At 38.3% G+C, this 18,684-nt stretch overlaps 1 protein-coding gene across 6 annotated transcripts; it reads right to left on the bottom strand.

Moving 5' to 3' along the window:
- Window positions 1-31: 31 nt before the first annotated feature.
- LOC127639852 (afadin- and alpha-actinin-binding protein-like) lies at window positions 32-17,668 on the bottom strand. 6 transcript variants are annotated; one of them, XM_052122144.1, is made up of 13 exons: window positions 17,540-17,668; window positions 17,084-17,177; window positions 16,761-16,919; window positions 15,194-15,397; window positions 13,487-13,597; window positions 13,245-13,380; window positions 12,055-12,130; window positions 11,762-11,942; window positions 11,533-11,671; window positions 11,233-11,363; window positions 2,532-2,705; window positions 2,316-2,427; window positions 32-2,228 (listed from the first exon to the last, which is right to left on the bottom strand). In XM_052122144.1, exons 3-13 carry the CDS (start codon window positions 16,881-16,883, stop codon window positions 2,167-2,169), a joined length of 1,449 nt encoding a protein of 482 aa, XP_051978104.1. In that variant the 5' UTR covers window positions 16,884-16,919; window positions 17,084-17,177; window positions 17,540-17,668; the 3' UTR covers window positions 32-2,166. The 6 variants fall into 6 exon arrangements, with proteins under 6 accessions (XP_051978104.1, XP_051978102.1, XP_051978105.1 ...); XM_052122142.1 differs by having other exon boundaries at window positions 16,761-17,177; XM_052122145.1 differs by lacking the exon at window positions 17,084-17,177.
- Window positions 17,669-18,684: the final 1,016 nt, after the last annotated feature.

Below are 18,684 nucleotides of genomic sequence, written 5' to 3'. Positions count from 1 at the left end.
TTTTCATGGATAAATATGAAATGCACCAGAATCAGGTTCCTTAAGAGGCGCCCGGAGGTTGAAACCTTCCCGGCCAAGCCTGTTCTCCTCCTGGGATCTCTCAGTGGTCCTCTTAGGCCTTCAGAGACCCCCCTTCGAGCCGCTTGAGTCAATCGAGCTCAAAGCCCTCTCCTTGAAGACGGCCCCCCGGTCGCCGTGTCTGTAGCAAATCCTCCCTTGTCAGGCAGGATCTACCACCGCACCATGTCCACGGGTGGCTTGACCTCCCACGGGTGGCTTGACCTCCCCCGTGTGTAGTGGCCACAAGTTACCTCCACCCAGTCTGGGCAGGTCGTGGTCTCCGTAGGGTCTTTTCCCCCTGAAAGAATAGGAACAGGAAAGGACGCCTGCCCCGACGCATCTATAGCGTTAAGATTTTTTACCTCTGTGTTAGACTTTTTAACTCTATGACGAGAATCATAGAGAGAGAAAAGATCACGGCTGGCTCCCTTACAAGTTGTGTCGCCTCTTCCCGTACGGGTACTGGGAACCTAAGAGCGGTACATGACACCTTTAAGTGGGGGCGTTGGGGAGGGTTACGTGGAGCCAACCCAGCTGCTTCTAGCATGCAGCAGCCTGCTTGCACCTGGCTCGGCAGTCACGTAACACAGGTAGAGCATGGCGTTTGGAAGTGGGACCCCTTGTGTCACTACAATCGACACAACGTCTCATTCCTTCCATCAGGGAACGGAGGTTACAACAGTAACCATGACGTTCTGATTCTATGCAGCCACAGAAATACAGGATACATGTCATTATTGCTAATGTCATAGGGATTTTTTATTCCAGGTAAATCGGAACACTCATGTTACACACAGTATGTACATGTACAGTACATGCTAGCACAAATAATATTTTTTAAAGGAATAATCTGGGTTAAGGTCATACGACAGAATTTGTGGCATAATATTGATTATTTAAAAATAGATTTAAAAAAAATAAATCTGGGTTCCAGTCAGGAATATGAAAGTGAATGGGGTCAATCTGTAAATGTTAAAATACTCACCGTTTCAAAAGTATAGCCACAAGACATAAACATTATAAGTGTTGTTGACATGATTTTAGTGTGATAAAATCACTTACTAACCTTTTCTGTGTAAATGTGCCAATTTTACAACTTCATTGCCATGACAATGTAATGTCAACAAACCCTAAAATGACTAAACATGATTTAAAAGTTACAGCTCAAATGATACATACATTTTAACAGAAGAATTATTGTGTAGCTTCACATTTCTGCCTTTAAACTCTCCAAATATTGACCCCATTCACTTCCATTGTAAATGCCTCACTGTAACCTGGATTTATGCTTTTTTTTTTAAGAAAATAAATGTTTGTGGTAATCAACGTATGGCACAAATGCTGTCGACTGAGCTTAACTTGTATTGAACTCGCAATATTTATTGAAGTGTTGGGACTCGACAGGTCACTAGAATTAAAACTTGTTCGAGTCCGTGATGTGGCGGAATCCAAATGCTCCAGAGTCTATGACAAGACCAAGAACATAAAAATATGGTTGACAAGAGTTCGAGTCCAGTCTTGAGATTGCTATCTTTATATGAATAAATCTTAAAGCATCCTAATACAAGTTCCATTTAAGTTTGGCATTTTATATATTTGAAGCTTATTCCTTACGGAGTATGTTTTAAATATAAAATAAGTTAATTTTAAGTTATTAGCACAATATTATTACCTGCAACAAAGAAATCATAACTTTGTGGTTTTGGAGACTGTGTAAAATAATTATGGTGGTATGTTAATTAACTGCTTAAATTACAAAAGATAAAATAAATAAAATTTAAGCTCAAAGTCGAATGCACAATAAGAAATAAAATGTGCCCATGCTTGAACCATAGAGTATTTGATGTTGTCAAATGCATTATTACAGATTTTAATTGGATGAGACTGTATTTCATATTTAGTACCAAAACCAAATAAAAAGCTTAATAGAACGTATGTGATTACAACATATTATCTATTATATTATCATTGGTTTAATATTCAGGTCTGTATTTTGAATGTTCATTATGGACTTGGAAGCTTCTCATTCACATTGGCTCAAGGAATCTCACATCTGGTGCCAGATAAAATCCAAGATCATCTGCATGGTGTTCCATGGATTAAAGACTAAAGATGAGATTTGCTAACTTTAGCAGACATTGGCATGTGTTTCTCTTCATGAGTTGAGTCTGCAAAATCAGAAAGCATTTAAGTGTATTTTATAAAAAAATAAAAATTAAAAAGCTATTAAAAAAGTACAGAAAAAAAACACTCACACTTGAATAATTCATAAGTTATACGACTTTGTGGTTTTATCTGGTCTGCAAATGTTGTGTTTAGAAATTGATGTTTGAGCCATAGTGCACGATCATCCTCAAATGATTTTCTCTGAAATAAATAATTATTTTATTTTATACTTGGAAAGCTGCAGTTAAAATCAATGACATTGCTCAAGATAATCATTTATGAAATTCTTAATTCTAAGTCAGAACCTCATGGCCCAATCTGATGGCAGCCTCTGTGAAATTTCTTCTTTCCATTTCAAAGTTTTTCCTCTGTTCTTCAAAAACCCTCCACTCCTCTTTTAAGCGTTCCTTCTCTTCCAGCATGTAGCAATCACTGAGGACAGCTGCAGTCTCCTCATCACAGGGTGTGTTGAGCTGTTGCTGTAAAATAGCTCTTGGTTAGGACTGGGCAACATGGGTAAAAATATATACCTTGATATTTCATGACATTCAATAAACGTCTTTATTACACAGCTCTTTGGAATACTTGGCTATGATTGGTCAATGGCGACATCTAGGAGGTCAAATATTGCTCTGTAACAACTGCACATCTGGGGATTTAGACACATCAGACCACTCATTTGGGTTCTGCAAGCCGTCTCTCCTGCATCTTGGATCAATGCAAGTACTAGCAATCTTTACAAGTAAGCTAATAAAATACTTTCAACTCAAATCAATTTTTAATGTGCATTTATTTATTTATTTGGCTAGTAGTTTGAAATAGCCAGAATAATAAGGAGTCAGACAAAGTAAACACCAACAGAAGGTTGATTCAAGCTGTTCAGCGATTTCTTCTCAAATTACATAATTTCAATGCAAATCAATATCTTATGTCCATGTATTTATTTATTTGGTTAGAAGCCATGTAATAAGTGGGATAATGTACAGTCAGCCCATTGTTATCACAAAATAAACCCCTTCAGGGTGATGCAAGACCAGATCTCCCTGTCGGAGTTTATTGTGCGATAACAACCAGCTGACTGTACATTATCCCTTACTCAGGGCTGTAGCAAGCTATCAGGTCACCGAGGTCTGGACCAACAAATATGTCTATCTATAAAAAAAATTATACATAAAAAAAAAACAATCAGCGTATTTAACTGTATAATCAGGAGTTGAAAACATTTGGTCTATCCTCACAGACGGGGTTTCCATGGAGCTGCATCTTAAATTAATCTCTGATTGGTGCGTGATGCTTATCTATGCGGTTATTGGATAGTTGCTCAAGTTCACAGCCAGCCGGGATCAAGCAATCCAGCCACAGCCTAATGTCGAACTGAATTGGCATGAACCAAGGTATGTGACTAGGACAGCTAACAATAATGAATTACCTGGTTATGAAGTAACCCAGAATGTTTGCTATTAACTAACTATTTAATATTTGTTTTTAATAAATGTAACTTAGTAAACATTAAGCTATCCTTAAGTGCATGGCACGAGAGAAGCAAGCAACGCTAAAACAATGGCATACATTTTTTCTATGCAACTAGTTAGCTAGCTACTAATACTATGCATGTTTTCAATAATGATTTATCAACTCTGTTATTCCGGGTGAGTTTATTGAGGTATGTTTAGGAGCTAAAAGAGAGAGAAGGAGATGAGGGGACCCTAAATTGAGTGCAATATGTGCAAGTGATTAAGTGCACAACTGCTCGTTTGCATGATTAATCCCATGGCATCAAAATCTCACTACAGCCAGGTACCCAAACTCTGTAAAAAGATAAGTTATTGCTAAGAAGCATTCATTAACTAGAGCATCAGTGTTGATACAATATGCAGCATTTCATATATTTGAAGTAGTAACAGTTAGAGTTAAGGACTCAAAGCGAGGCTAGCTGGTTTGAGGTTATGATGGCTATCTAGCTTGTTAACACATGCAGGACTCAATTAATTCAAACCCTTAGTAAATAACTTTCAAGCAACATGCTGTGATGTAATACATTTCCTCCCACAGAAAACAGCCAGATAGAATAGTGAGAAGACTGCCAAAAAGGTTACTACGGAATACACTAGATTTATTTGTAAATAAAAAAACAAAACAAGAAGAAAACATAGAAAAATTTGACCATGGAGGACAGAGAGGAGGAGAAGAGAGAGGAGCAGGACAGACAGAAGAACAGAGAGGAGGAGGACAGAGAGGAGATGGTCAACAAAAGAACAGAGAGGAGGGCTGCAGAGAAGAGAACTGAGATGAGCAGGACAGGGAAACAGGAGGCAATTTACATCCTTTTGGTCCTGTGAAATTAAAGAATAAAGTCACACAGATTCAGGTACTTATAGATACAGAGAACCCCTGTTTGCTCCTAAATAAGTGGGTGCCAACAGAGCAGCATAGGTATCACCACTGAGCATTTAGAGGAAAGCAGCTAAAATACAATATCCAATGGGAGAAGAAATATGAATGGCTTCGCTATCACCTCATGAAGATGCAGCCTATTGTGCTCATTGCCTCGCCTTTAATAAGGTTAAGGATTCCAACTTTAGCTTCATTACAAAGGGCTTCACTGATTGGAAGAATGCTATTGGTGAAAAGAGAGGTATTATCCGAAGTCATAGCTTTACAGTGGGGCATCAAAGAGCCACTGAACTGGCAGAGAACTTCCTGTCTGTAGTCCAAGCAAATAAAAAGAACTTTGGCTCAGTTATTAGCCAAAAATATGATGAAAAGGTTATGGCCGATCGTAAGAGTCTCTTATCCATCATTGACATAATCGTGTGTCTTGACCAGTGAAATGTTGCATTTCGGAGGAGCTGGGAGGGAGAAAGCCCTTTGTTAGTTGGAAAGCAGAATTTGATTCTGCCCTATAGCAACATCTGTAGACAGCACCACAAAATGGAATGTACCGTTCCCCACAAACCCAGAATGAGTTAATAGAATGCTGTGCAGAAGTCAGTGAGACACTGTTAAAGAAAATAAAGGAGGCCAAGTACGTTATTGTATAAGCAGATGAGTCCATGGACATAAGTGGGATTATAGAGATGTCAATATATGTCCGCTACGCCAGTGATAAGGAAGATAAAACTGAGATAAGAGAGGATTTTCTTGGTTTCTGTCCCTTAAAAAAACAAGATGCAGCAACAATAACTGAAGCCATTCCCAGGCAGCTCGCAAAGTGGGGTCTCCATGCAACCTTCCTTAGGGGTCAGGGCTATGATGGGGCCCCTACAATGAGTGGAAAAGTGTGTGGTGTGCAAAAGACAATCCAGGAACTGTACCCCAGGGCAGTGTACACCCACTGTAGGAGCCATGTTCTCAATTTAGTAGTGGTACATGGCTGTTCTGACATTACTTTAGTGAGGAACTCCATGCCAATCATTGAAAGGATTGCGGTGTTCTTCTCAGCAACAGGTCCCAGGAAAGATGCCTTGCAGAAAGAGAACAGAAGAGAAGATGGCCAATCAAGAACAGCAGGGATCCCGTTGATATCGGACACCAGATGGGGCACCAGAGCAACCACAGTATGCGCTTTTGTGCAAAAAAATCACTGCTGCACATTCTGCTTTGAAGAGCATGGAGACAGAACCAACCTCCATCTCTGGAAAGGAGAGTAATTTCCAGCATAGTATGGAATCAATTGAGACTATCATTACTGCTGTGATGACCAACCATGTCCTAGGTTACATGCACCCCCCTCACCAAACAATTACAGGCTACTAACTTGGACATTGTCACAGCATATTAGGAGGCAAGAAATGTACATGAAGTCATAACCAAATAGAGATGTGTTCAAGGATTTAGTACATGTTTTCATTTAGCCACAGCCCTGGCCAACTCTGTCAATGTGGTCCCTGCCAAGTGGAGAATTCCTGTGAATCAGAACTCTAGGCCTAACTTACCCACAGAGTCAGTGGAAGACCACTACAGGGTAAATTTATTTTATCCTTTTATAGACCACATCACTAGTGAGCTGGATTAGAGCCCGAAGCCATTTGTTTTGAGAATAATGGCTGGCTGATGAAGTTATTGGCTGGCTAGCCAGCTCATCCAAAACCTAAATGGCTGCTGCAGCCGCCAAACTTTTCATAGCTGCAAATGGCTGAAGCTGCCACTTCATGTCTACAGATGTCTATGTCAGGCCAGCTGACAGTCTTGCCTGGGCCCGGGACAAGATAATCTTAGATGGGCCCCCCCATGCCCAGATCTCTCCTTTTCCCTTGCTCTTCCTCTCCTGTTCCCCTCCTCCGCTCTTCCTCTCCTGTTCCTCTCCTCTGCTCTTCCTCTCCAGTTCCCCTCCTCTGCTCTTCCTCTCTTGATCTTCTCCCCTCCTCTGCTCTTCCTCTCCTGTTCTCCTCCTCTGCTCTTCCTCTCCTGTTCCCCTCCTCTGCTCTTCCTCTCTTGTTCTTCTCCCTTCCTCTGCTCTTCCTCTCCTGTTCCCCTCCTCTGCTCTTCCTCTCCTGTTCCCCTCCTCTGCTCTTCCTCTCCTCTGCTCTTCCTCTCCTGTTCCCCTCCTCTGCCCTTCCTCTCCTGTTCCCCTCCTCTGCTATTCCTCTCCTGTTCCTCTCCCCTCCTCTGCTCTTCCTCTCCTGTTCCTCTCCTCTGCTCTTCCTCTCTTGTTCCTCTCCCTCCTCTGCTCTTCCCTCACCTGTTCCTCTCCTCTGCTTTTCCTCTCCTGTTCCCCTCCTCTGCTCTTCCTCTCCTGTTCTCCTCCCTCTGCTCTTCCTCTCCTGTTCCTCTCCTCTGCTCTTCCTCTCCTGTTCCCCTCCTCTGCTCTTCCTCTCCTGTTCCCCTCCTCTGCTCTTCCTCTCCTGTTCCTCTCCTCTGCTCTTCCTCTCCTCTCTGCAAAAGACAAGTGCAATGCATTGACAATAATGGTTAACATTAACTACACATAAGTTGTTGCCAAATACACTCTTCTTATGTATTGGAATTCTGACACTAACAGGAAATAAATTAATATTTACCATTGTATTTTAGGCTACTGCTGGTGTGACGTTTAGATTTGAACTCCAAATGCCATGCGCCGAACTTTCCTTGTGGCAAAATCATCTATGATGTCTTTAAAGTCCAGTTTCTTGGCAAGTTGACGCTCTATGGAGAGCATTGCCAAACAGTAAAGCTAATGCAAGGGCTAGAAATCAATGAATTCTTTGCTAATACTTCCTCGTCATCATGGAGAGCGCAGTTCGCACCGCTTTCTCCTTTCCACAAGCGCGTGCTCTCCCGTGGCGTCTGTCGCTGCTATGCAACAATGAACTTGCGCGCCTGTAAAACGAAGCGCCGCGTCGCTATTATGAGCTAATATCCAAAATATTTCCATATGTGTCTCTTTCCTCCTTTCTTATCAACAAGTGGATTTACAGCCACCACATCAGCAGCACCGCCGGTCGCAATGTCTCAGCACTTTTATGAAGAGAACGCAACTGCACGCCGCTGGCATGCACGCGCATCAAGTACCGGGTTTGAGAAAACCTGGTACCGTGGCGTGACGCTTAAAACAAAATTAGTACCGACTTGGTACCGAAGTACCGGGTCTTTGACAACACTCATAAACGTTGGCTGCGCTGTTTCTTACCTTGCTCTACGTTGACTTTACTAACGTTAGTTCCAGCTTCTCCGTCACCACCTTTTTTAAAATATTTGTTTAGGACATCTCGAAGGCCTCTATTTTCTTCTTCCCTTCTTCTCTTTTCTTTTCTTTTCTGAGCACCAGACTTGTGCTGACCGGACATTTTGATCGTAACGTTAGCCTACTGAACTTCAAATCAAATGACAACATCAAATTTTGATCAGTGGCCAAACCATTTTTGTTTTGGGGGTGGGCGGGGTTCTTGACCACTATTTCAAGGACAATTAGGAAGAAAACAAATAAAAAGCTTTTATGTAACTCAAATATTAGATATTTTTTCCACAAATATGCCTATTTTATTTATTTTTTAACAATTATTCCATAATTTAATGAGGGCCCAGTTCTGGGCCCCCCCCCCCCTACCCTGGGCCCGGGACAACAGACCCGTTTGTCCCCCCCTGTCGGCGGGCCTGGTCTATGTTATACTGATTTACTAGATCTCAATATTTCCAAGCAATGCATGGCTTACACTATATTTCTACAAAATGCAATACAATGTAATAAAGAAAACACCAGATTTTACTTTCACTACGTATGTACATATTTGCTATAGTGAATAATGTCCCTGATGCTGTGTAAGAATGCACACTTGTCAAACTTCATGGAGTAACGTTATGCATATATTTATGACATGTACAGTAATTCGCTGTTCAACTTTATAGTTAAGGCGAGACACTAAGGGTGAATAGGGTAAAATTTTTAACTAGCAGATATCACCATGAAACTTTCCCAGTTGATTAGTTACATTAAGATGAGAAAACAATGTATTACAAGTTTTCTTTAATTTAATGTTTAAATATGCAAATTAGGCAATATCTAATTAAATATGTGCTAATTTGCATATATTTTAAAAAACGAAATCTGAGTATTGGATAAAGCCAGGTTAAAAATATTTTTTTCATTGTGTTCACATATTAGATGGGAAAAAAATTACAGAGGGATTTATGGATATCTACTTTTGTTATCCTGTAAATCAGAATATAATGATTTTCGCCATGTTTTTTGGAATAAAATGTTATATATATCCGGCTAGGAATAATATATTTACAAATCCCTCTGTAAATGTCTTCATAATATAACTAGGTACTACTGAAGTGGAGGTTTCGGACTTGGAGTATGAGAGAAAGGTCATTTTGAGAAAACGGGCTTTAAAGATTTATCATCAGCCAATGAGATTGCGCATTCAGTCTTTTTACTTTCACGATTGGTTGCTGATAAAAAGGAAATGACCATATTTGGATCCAACAGGATTGTACAGAAGAGAGAGAGTTTCCTAACGGTGCATGTGATGAGAGGGTGAGTGACGGCAGAGATCGCTGAGAAGTATGTTGATTAAGAACGCAAACTTTTGTTGAATTTATGAGAAATCTACAGACGCAAACAGACGAAGTGTAGTAAATGTGTATTTCGGACTTTTTTTCACCACAAGTCTGAAAGAAGACATGCTATTGAAGACAAATATCCACAAATCTCAAAATTGACCAGTAAAAAAAAAACGATGTTTTTACCTGCCGTGTCTCGCCTTAATATAAACACACACTGTTATCAGTATTATTTTGGACAAAGTTTTGCACATTTCATTTCAATGTACACTGAAGCATGCGTCGTGAATTAGCTATGTGGAAACGGTGGTTTGTTACTGCAGTAATATCACGTTCAGTGCTATAAATCTCTCCGTTCAAGAATATTTGGTTCATAACATCAATCTTTGATTCAGGTGTTTGTGCAACCGTGCCCTGAAGATTTAACAAAAGTCTGGGTAGGCCTAAGTTAAAAAAAAAAAGTAAGTAGGAATTAGGAAAGTATGTGAGAAGTGAGATCAAAATTACCTTGCTTGCTGCTTTCCGCCATTTCACCTCAGTGCGAGAAAAACATGCATCGCTTCTTCTGTACGGAAAACGAGCAATTTTAATTGGTCGTCAATTCACTGTGAGTCTGTGTATCAGTAGCAACGAGCACAAGACTGTGCTGTTATGAATCCAGTGGGAAAATAGATCTCGTGTATTGTTTATATATTTCGTGTGTGTATGTCACTATGTGATAGAATTATTATTTGATGCAAATAATTCTAGCCAGCTCAGCCAAACTTTATCAGATGGCGGCTCAATTTGGCTTACGAAATTATTGGCTGGCGGCGGCTGAAATTCTAAATGGCGCAAATGGCGGCGCCTGGCGGCGGCTTCGGGGTCTAAGCTGGATGCCAGGTTCTCTCAAAGGAATGAGCTTGCGATGCTAGCAGTTTTTTCTAGTACCAAAAGCTCTAAAAAAGGAAGTACTGGTACCGAGAAGACCTACCTGACCCAGAAACAGTGAAGCAGAAAATAGAATGCTGGAGGCACAAGTTTCACTCGGAAGATGATTCCCTTGCCTACATCAGCTTTGGAGACTCTGCATGCAACACAAATGACCTTCTTTTCCAACATAAAATGTATGTTGAAACTGTTTCTAACACTTCCAGTGACAACACGTGCCTGTGAAATGTCAATCTCTGCCATGCTCAAATCATGGCTCAGAGCCAGCATGTCCAATGAACGGCTCACAGGACAAGTGCTTATGCATGTTAAAGAGCCACTTTGAATATAATTATGGCCTTCTTGGAGCAATAATTTCTCTGTGATTGAAGCGAGATCACTTTTGAAAGTCTGTAAATTGCAACTTATTTTTCTCCCTGTTAACCAGAACAAAGGAATGTCATACATTGTGTGTCATACAGGGTTTCCAGCACAGATCAACCTATTAACACCTCAGAGGGGGTTGGCCTGGTTGAAAGGCCAACCCCCTTTTTTAAAATTTACTATCTATCTCTATTCTCTCTCTCCCTCTCTGTAACCACACACACACACACACACACACACACACCCCTCTGTATGTATTTCATAATAGATAATGATTTTGTGGATTTTGTATAACTTTGGTTGTGTTTAGATGTAATTTGGTATGAATTGCCGTAAATAAGATCTATTAAAAGAAGAGAAAATCTCGACCTCACTAATTTCTAAACCCTGGCTACGGCCCTGCCTTTACTTATATTTATGCATTTGCTCTGAAATCAGTTGAACCATCATTTGGACCTATTAGTAACTGTGGCCAAGTTTATTCAAAATGAATAATGCATGAACTAAAATACAGTAAAAATAAAATGTCTTTCCATTCCCAAACTTTAAGACCTCCATAAGCAATATTTCAAACCTTTATTGTACAAAATGTAATACTTAAGGCCTCAAATTTCAAAAATATTTTTTTTATTTTTTAATGTAAATACTTTTCAGCGTACTCTGCTTACAGACTTAATAATTCAGATACAGCAAGACTATTCTGAGAGAAATTGTGCCTCTACTTACTTGCAGAAGCTGCTGCTGAGTCTGAATGAATTCTTTACATTGCTGAAGTTCTAATTTTAGCCTCTCTATCTCCTCCTTGTGGATATGTTTGGAGATCACCTGCTCACTGTCTCCAGCTTGCACCAAGGATGCTGCAACACAAAATTTCATTTTATTAAATGACAGCCTGGCCTTGTCTTTATGTTCTTCTTAAAGATCGATACACATTGAAGGCACCTTGTCTGTGAGTTTGTGCTTTAAGATGAATAAAACATAATTTATAGTATTGCATCCTTGGGTTTTTTATATGCATTTCTGTACCTTGGCTGTCAAGTTTCTCAACGTGGTTTTTCAGTTTCCTCCACTGCTGACGAATGCTGTTGGTGAGTTTCTCCCGAGCATAATCACAGGACATCTCAGAAGGTCCTTTCAATGAGTTCTCCTCATCATCTGAATTTGTCTGGTACAAAAGACAAAAATCAATCATGCTTTGATTTATTCTCTTTGGTATGCATTTTGCAGCCATACAAAACCTTTGTGGGAGACTTACCTGATCTACATTATTGCTCTGTTTCTCTTCCTTTGGGCAATTCCTCTTTGAATTTAAAACTCCCACCATCTCTCGTTTCATATGCTGAAGAACTTTCTTCAGCTCAATGTTTTCCAACATCAGCTCCCTTTGTCGATTATCAAATTCATTCAGAAGATTTCTGTACATTTGTCCTTCATGTCTAAAAAATAAATAAATAAAAACAAAGAATGTTCAACCCAAAGATTTGCCTTGTGTAACAATTATTTGATTAAAGAATTCAGAAGAATTCCAAAAGCACTGATGCCTTGTACCTGGCTTCAGTTTTTCCAGTTTTCCAAAGACATCTCCTCCCATCTGGCCTTCCAACATAATTCAAAACTTCCATTCCTGACAAAGACATGCACATGAGCATTTAGGCTAATTAATGAGTGAACATTTTAAATTTCCTTCAGGGCAGCACTAAATTTAACAATGAAGTGAACTTGAAGTGTGTAATTTTTTTCAATATAACATACGTTCTCCTATCTCAGCTTAATGTATGGCAACTATGAATCGTGTGAAATGTAAACACTATGGCTCCGTGGTGCTATCAAAACACTTTGAGCATCCCGACTACCCTGACATACAATGGCACAACTATTGCACGTTATGGTTCAACTCAACTCAACTCTACTTGCATTACTTTTCTGAGCTTGCTTTTCCACTGCTGTTTAGTTCAATATGGGTGGGATTATAGGCTGATCGTCATAGTTGCGCCACCTCTACTGCCGTCACGGCTTAATCATCTTAAACACGACACAAACATTACTGACCATAAACAATAACATGACTTCTAGCTGTTAACAACTAGCTCGTTGTGCTGCATAAAGCATTTGTTGCATGGTGATTTTACACAAGTGTAACAGTTAAATTTGCCTGGTTGTTTTAAAAGCAAGCTTCCAGTAGCTGGTCAACTAAATAAAGTGAATCTTTCAAGCAGAGTATAGAGTTAACATAACAATTGTGGACTCCAGCCGTGGCTGAGTCCAGGGCACTCTCCCTCCCATTGCTCGACAGTCTAGATAGCGTCCATTTGGTCGAACCACTTCCACTTTTCCTTGATGGTTCTGTAGTCTTTTCGTTTTGTTCATTGCTAACGAGAGGAACGTCTGCACCTCGTTTATTGAACAAGCGTGGTTTTGAGCACAGCCATTTCTTTTTACAATTCAAAATTTGCCTGAACAAATTATACTGCTATCACTGTTGCTTGCTTTAAAACTAGCGGGTGTCGAAAATCCAGTGACGCTGGTAGTGACGATTCTCTTTAACCAATCAGTGATCTGCAGGGTTTTAATGTCACATTTAGTATCGGATCGGCTTGCTTGGAACCTCGACCGAGGTGGTACTAAAAACAAAGTATCAGGTACTATCCACAGTGGAAAACCCCCAAAATGTGAGCAGTGTCGAGTTGTACTGTGCAGTGGAAAAGCCCCATAAGAGATGTTTAAATGACACATATTACCTTGTTTCTTATCCTTTTTGGCAATGAGTTGCTGACTGAGGCGTTCCTTCACTCTGTTGTGCTCCCTTTCTCTTCTTTTAATATCGTGGTTGTATTGTGTAGCACGGCTCGCAATGATACCCTGAAGCCTTTGTACCTATTAAAGGACAAAGCATATTTTATTTGACAAAAGATTGAGGTTAAAAGTGAACAAACTATACATGATGACCTACATCAAAGCAATTTCCATAAATTTTTCATACCTCTACTTTGGTCTCTTTAAGGCTGTTTTGCAAAGTTTTTATATTTGTTTTGAGCTGACGCTCTTTCTCGTGCAAGCGCATATTTTCCTTTTTTGAAAGTTCAAGCTGGTCCTGCAAAACATTGAAAATTCATATTATCCAAATCACACTTCAGCTTAATAATAGTGAAAATACAAATGTTCATATTGGACATGAGATGTTCATTGCACAATAGCGTGAGTGAAATCCTTTTGGACGGTTGATATTTCCTAGAGTGTAACATGCTATTCTTTTTTATTATTATTAGGGCTTTCGATTTAATGCGTTAATTCAGTGTGATTAATTTAATAAAAAATGTATGTGTTAAATTTATTTAATGCAATTAAGAATGCCCGGGCATTAATAAGTAATAGTCCTTAGAAAAACATGTTAACAATACATTTATCTTGGACAAATTAATGAATTAAATTGCAAAATGGAATGCTGTGGACTGTAGTCCAATGATAGGCTTATTTACATTTACATTTATGCATTTGGCAGACGCTTTTATCCAAAGCGACTTACAGTGCACATATTACAGGGACAATCCCCCCGGAGCAACCTGGAGTTAAGTGCCTTGCTCAAGGACACAATGGTGGTGGCTGTGGGGCTCGACCTTCTGATTAACAGTTATGTGCTTTAGACCACTACACCACCACCACTCCGCTTATGTTCAATAATATGGAAATAAACAATATATTGCCTTCTAAAGACTTTTTTTTAAATTGCCTTTTCAATGCCTTACTCATCTGCCACAATAATGTAATGCATTTTGATTATCCAAATTTGTATATATATATATATATATATATATATATATATATATAGTAATTAGAATTCTTTAAATATAACTATTTATAATTATTTAATCATTGTTTATTTTTTATTATTATCATTATTGAATTGTTGTTATTTGAAGGCCTTTCTCAGCAAATATTTATAAATGCGATTAATTTGATAAATTCAATAACTGCGATTAAATGGATTGTTCACCCAAAATTACAAATCTCTTATAATTTAATCACCCTAATGTCATGTCAAAATATTTCAGCTCTGTAGGTCCATACAAAGCATGTGAATGGTGATCAGGCTTTTGTAGCTCAAAAATCATACAAAGTCAGCTTAAAAGTAATCTGTATGACTCCGGTTAAATCCATATAATTAGAAGCGATAAATCTCCACTTGTTCCACTTTAACTTTCACATCATGTTCAGATGTGAAAGTGAAACTAAAAAGGCATCACATGTGACTTTAAGATGTAAAAAAGATCATGGAGATTTAGAGAAAAAAAAAGGAATTAGATCTCTGTTTCTCTCCCACACCTATTATACTGCTTCTGAAGATGTGGATTTAACCACTGGAGTCATATGGATTACTTCGGTGTTTGCTTTATGTTAGTTTTGGAGCTACAAAAGGTCTGATCACCATTCACTTGCATTGTATGGACCTACAGAGCAGAGATATTCTTCTAAAAATCTTTGTGTTCTGCAGAAGAAAGAAAGGTCTTGCATCTGGGATGGCATGAGGCTGAGTAAATGATGACAATTTTCATTTTTGGGTGAACTATCACTTTAATTTGATTAATTAATTGCCATATCATGTAATTAATTTGATTTAAAAAAATGAATCGATTGACAACCCTAAATTCAATACACATTGACTGGCATACATAAACAAAAAAAGCCAAACCTTCAGTCTAGAGTTAGTAAGATGCTGTAAGTGAAGGTCACTGCTGGACTTGAGCTGTTCTACCTCCAGCTCCTCCATCATTCCAATAGCTCGACAGTGCAGCTGCCGAAGTTCATATATGTTGTTTAGTGTAACAATAGCATCCAGATCTTGGGTGCCATCTGAGTTACAGAAGATCGGTGGAAAGCCCAGGGATGACAGCTCCTGTTAATACAACCCCATTTCTGGAAAAGTTAGGACAGTATGGAAAATGCTAATAAAACAAAAATGAGTGAATTGTAAATTATAAATCACCCTTTGCTATATTGAAAGCGCTTCAACTACACATAAAATTATGTTTTACCCTGTGATTTAATTTTTTCTTTTAAATGTACAGTAATTTAAATGCAGATGATTCCAACTAAAAAATTTACAAAAAAAAACACAGTTCCACAGTTCTACTTTCCAGCTAAGATGAGATCGAGCCTAGAGAAGTCGGCAGCGCTTCTGGACAGTGTTGATGTATGGTTTCTCCTTCACATAGTAAAGTCTTGACTTACATCTGTGGATGCAGCGGCGAATGGTGTTGACTAACAAAGGTTTACTAAATTAATCCCAAGCCCATGTTCATGATATCCATTACAGATGAATTATGTTTTTAAGACAGTGATGTCTCAGGGATCAGAGATCACACACATTCAGAAGTGGTTTTCGTCGTGTCCTTTATACACTGACATTTGACCAGATTCCTTGAAACTTTTAAATATATTGTGCCCTGTAGAGGGTGAAATGCCCAAAATTCTTCCAATTTGCCTTTGAGGAACATTGTTCTCAAAGTGCTGGTTTATTTGCTGATGTATCTGTTGGCAAATTGACAAGTCTCGAATAATCCTTGCTCCTGAAGTACTAGGCTGTTTTTGGAGGCTCCTTATATACTATGACACGATTGACTCACCTGTTAACCTGTTCGCTTTTGCACTCTCACCAAAAAACATTTGTTACCCACCTTCCCATACACCTAGACCAAGGAAGGTGTGCCGTAACAGTAAATAAAAAAACATTCACAAGGTAAAAAACATCAAATAATGTGTAATTGTAGTGCTTTCAATATAGCAAAGGGTAAATATAATTTACCAATCACCTTTTTTTTTTTTTTTTTGCATTTTTCATACTGTCCCAACTTTTTTGAAATTGGGGTTTTACAAAAAGTAGATTTACAGTATAATGCCTGGACTAACCCATCCATCAGCATTCACTCTCATCTGAAAGGAGTTTTGTATTTATTTGTAGTGTAATTACAGCATATTCCGGCAGGGGCAAACTGGACCATGCAGATGAGCCACATGTTTTAACATTTAAGGAGAAGTGCATTTGAAGTTGAAAGACTCTACTTAAAAATTCTTCCTCTGTGACTCAATTTTTAGTGTGAGCCGAGATTACATGATTTTTTTTAGAAAACCACAGATATCTAAACTTGCTGACCAATGATAAGGCAATGTTCACAGTCAAACCTACCCATGCTCTAAACAATTCTTCCAGGTTTCAATTGTCACCCAAGGCAAGCTGCAGACAAATATAGCACACAAACCTGATTGATGTACAGAATGCACTCAGAGATATTCTCTTCTGTGCAGAAGTTGCTTGAGATGTTGAAATTACATAAGGGCAGAGGAGGTGCCACAGATGGAGTGTACGGCCTTGAAGGAGACATATTAGACAATATTGCCTATATTTCCTGGAAAAAGAACTGGAAACATACCCAATTTCATTTACAGTAATAATTAAAAATATGCAATGCGTGCAATATTGCATGATAATAAAATTGTACAGGGAAGATGGTTCAGACAAGATTACTTTTTGCATAAGGTTATGGTTTAGTGTGTATGTGAATACTGATCTAAATGAGGTTACCTGTCCTTAAAATAACTTTCCAGTGTTATTTTGAGTCTAATAACATTCCCTTCTCCCAAGACTCTGGTTAAGTGGAGCACCAGAGTAAAACCTTCTGTATGCAAATGAAACACCCCTCAACTATGATGTATTAATGAACATACAAATACACATCAGTGTCCATAGACTGTCAGTAATTTGCTTTATCTTCATAGATCAATTTGCACAGTGATGGCTACCAAACAGTGACTCTTTAACAAGTGTTGAATACAACGCAGACTAAATAATATACCAAATTACAACAATTAGATTTATCAATGTAAATTATATTTACATAAATAATATCGATATATAGCGATAAAGCGATATTTAAATATATAATATTATTTGGAGTTAGCATAATAGACTCAAATGTCGAGGGCTGTATCAAGAAAACCAGCAGCATTTCACTTACTTCTGGTATTAAATATTACTTACAAGGTTTTGGCGCTCTCATTTACCAACATGCGGCACAAATTGAAACATTTTTCCAGGAACATCTGCGAAAAAAGGCGTCTTTGTAGCAGTTACATTGATGCAGAAGCGTTCTGCGCAGCTCAATCTTGAACGGTCGCAAGCAAATACGTTGCCAAGCAACGAATGCGAAGGCGTGTCATTGACTGACTCTTTTATTAAAGGAATAGTTCACCCAAAAATAAAAATGCTGTCATCATTTACTCACCCTTATGTAATCCATTCCCAAGGGTGTGACTTTCTTACTTTTGCAGAACACAAATTAATATTTCAGCTCTGTAGGTCCTCACAATACCCCCAAAATTGTGGCTAGAACTTTGAAGGACCAAAAATCACACAAAGTCAACAAAAAGTAGTCCATACGACGCCAGTGTATAAATGTATGTCTTCTGAAGTGATATGATAGGTGTGGGTAAGAAACAGATCATCATAAATATATATATATATATATATATATATATATATATATATATATATATATATATATATATATACACTATATATTATATATATATAATATACATATATATATATATATATATATATATATATATATATATATATATATATATATATATATATATATGTGTGTGTGTGTGTGTGTATTTTTACTATAAATGTCCACTTTCATATTCTTCTACTTATGTTTTTGGTGATTCACATTCTTCATGCATATCGCCACCTACTGGGCAGAGAGGAGAATTTAAATTTTTAAAAAGGACTTAAATATTTATCTGTTTCTCACCCACACCTATCATATCACTTCAGAAGACATGGATTAAACCACTGGAGTCCTATGGATTACTTTTTGCTGACTTTGTGATTTTTGGAGCTTCGAAGTTCTGGCCACCATAAACTTGCATTACCTGGACCTACAGAGCAGAAATATTCTTCTATAATTGAGAAAATCATCTACATCTGGGGTGGCAAGTTGGTGAGAAAATTATGAGAGAATTTACATTTTTAGGCCTTTAATTCAAGCAGAATCCACCAATGGGCATTGTCACAACAGATGCAAACGCAAAGAACATTTCACATGTAGAATAAACTGAATTTGTATAAGAATATACATTATATATATATATATATATATATATATATATATATAT

This window comes from Xyrauchen texanus, chromosome 48 (assembly GCF_025860055.1).
Source record: "Xyrauchen texanus isolate HMW12.3.18 chromosome 48, RBS_HiC_50CHRs, whole genome shotgun sequence".
NCBI lineage: Eukaryota > Metazoa > Chordata > Actinopteri > Cypriniformes > Catostomidae > Xyrauchen > Xyrauchen texanus.
Note: the sequence above shows the minus strand (reverse complement) of the source record. Positions and strands in the feature narration are given on the sequence as shown.

What these genes read in the sequence shown, in the direction of transcription:
- LOC127639852 (XM_052122141.1), bottom strand. Translation starts at nt 17,601, where the DNA reads ATGTTCCTGGAAAAATGTTTCAATTTGTGCCGCATGTTGGTAAATGAG. An exon ending in GCATTCTGTACATCAATCAG is followed by an intron (nt 15,398 to 16,760) that starts GTTTGTGTGCTA and finishes TTGTATTAACAG; the next exon opens with GAGCTGTCATCCCTGGGCTT. An exon ending in TGAGAAACTTGACAGCCAAG is followed by an intron (nt 11,364 to 11,532) that starts GTACAGAAATGC and finishes TTTGTGTTGCAG; the next exon opens with CATCCTTGGTGCAAGCTGGA.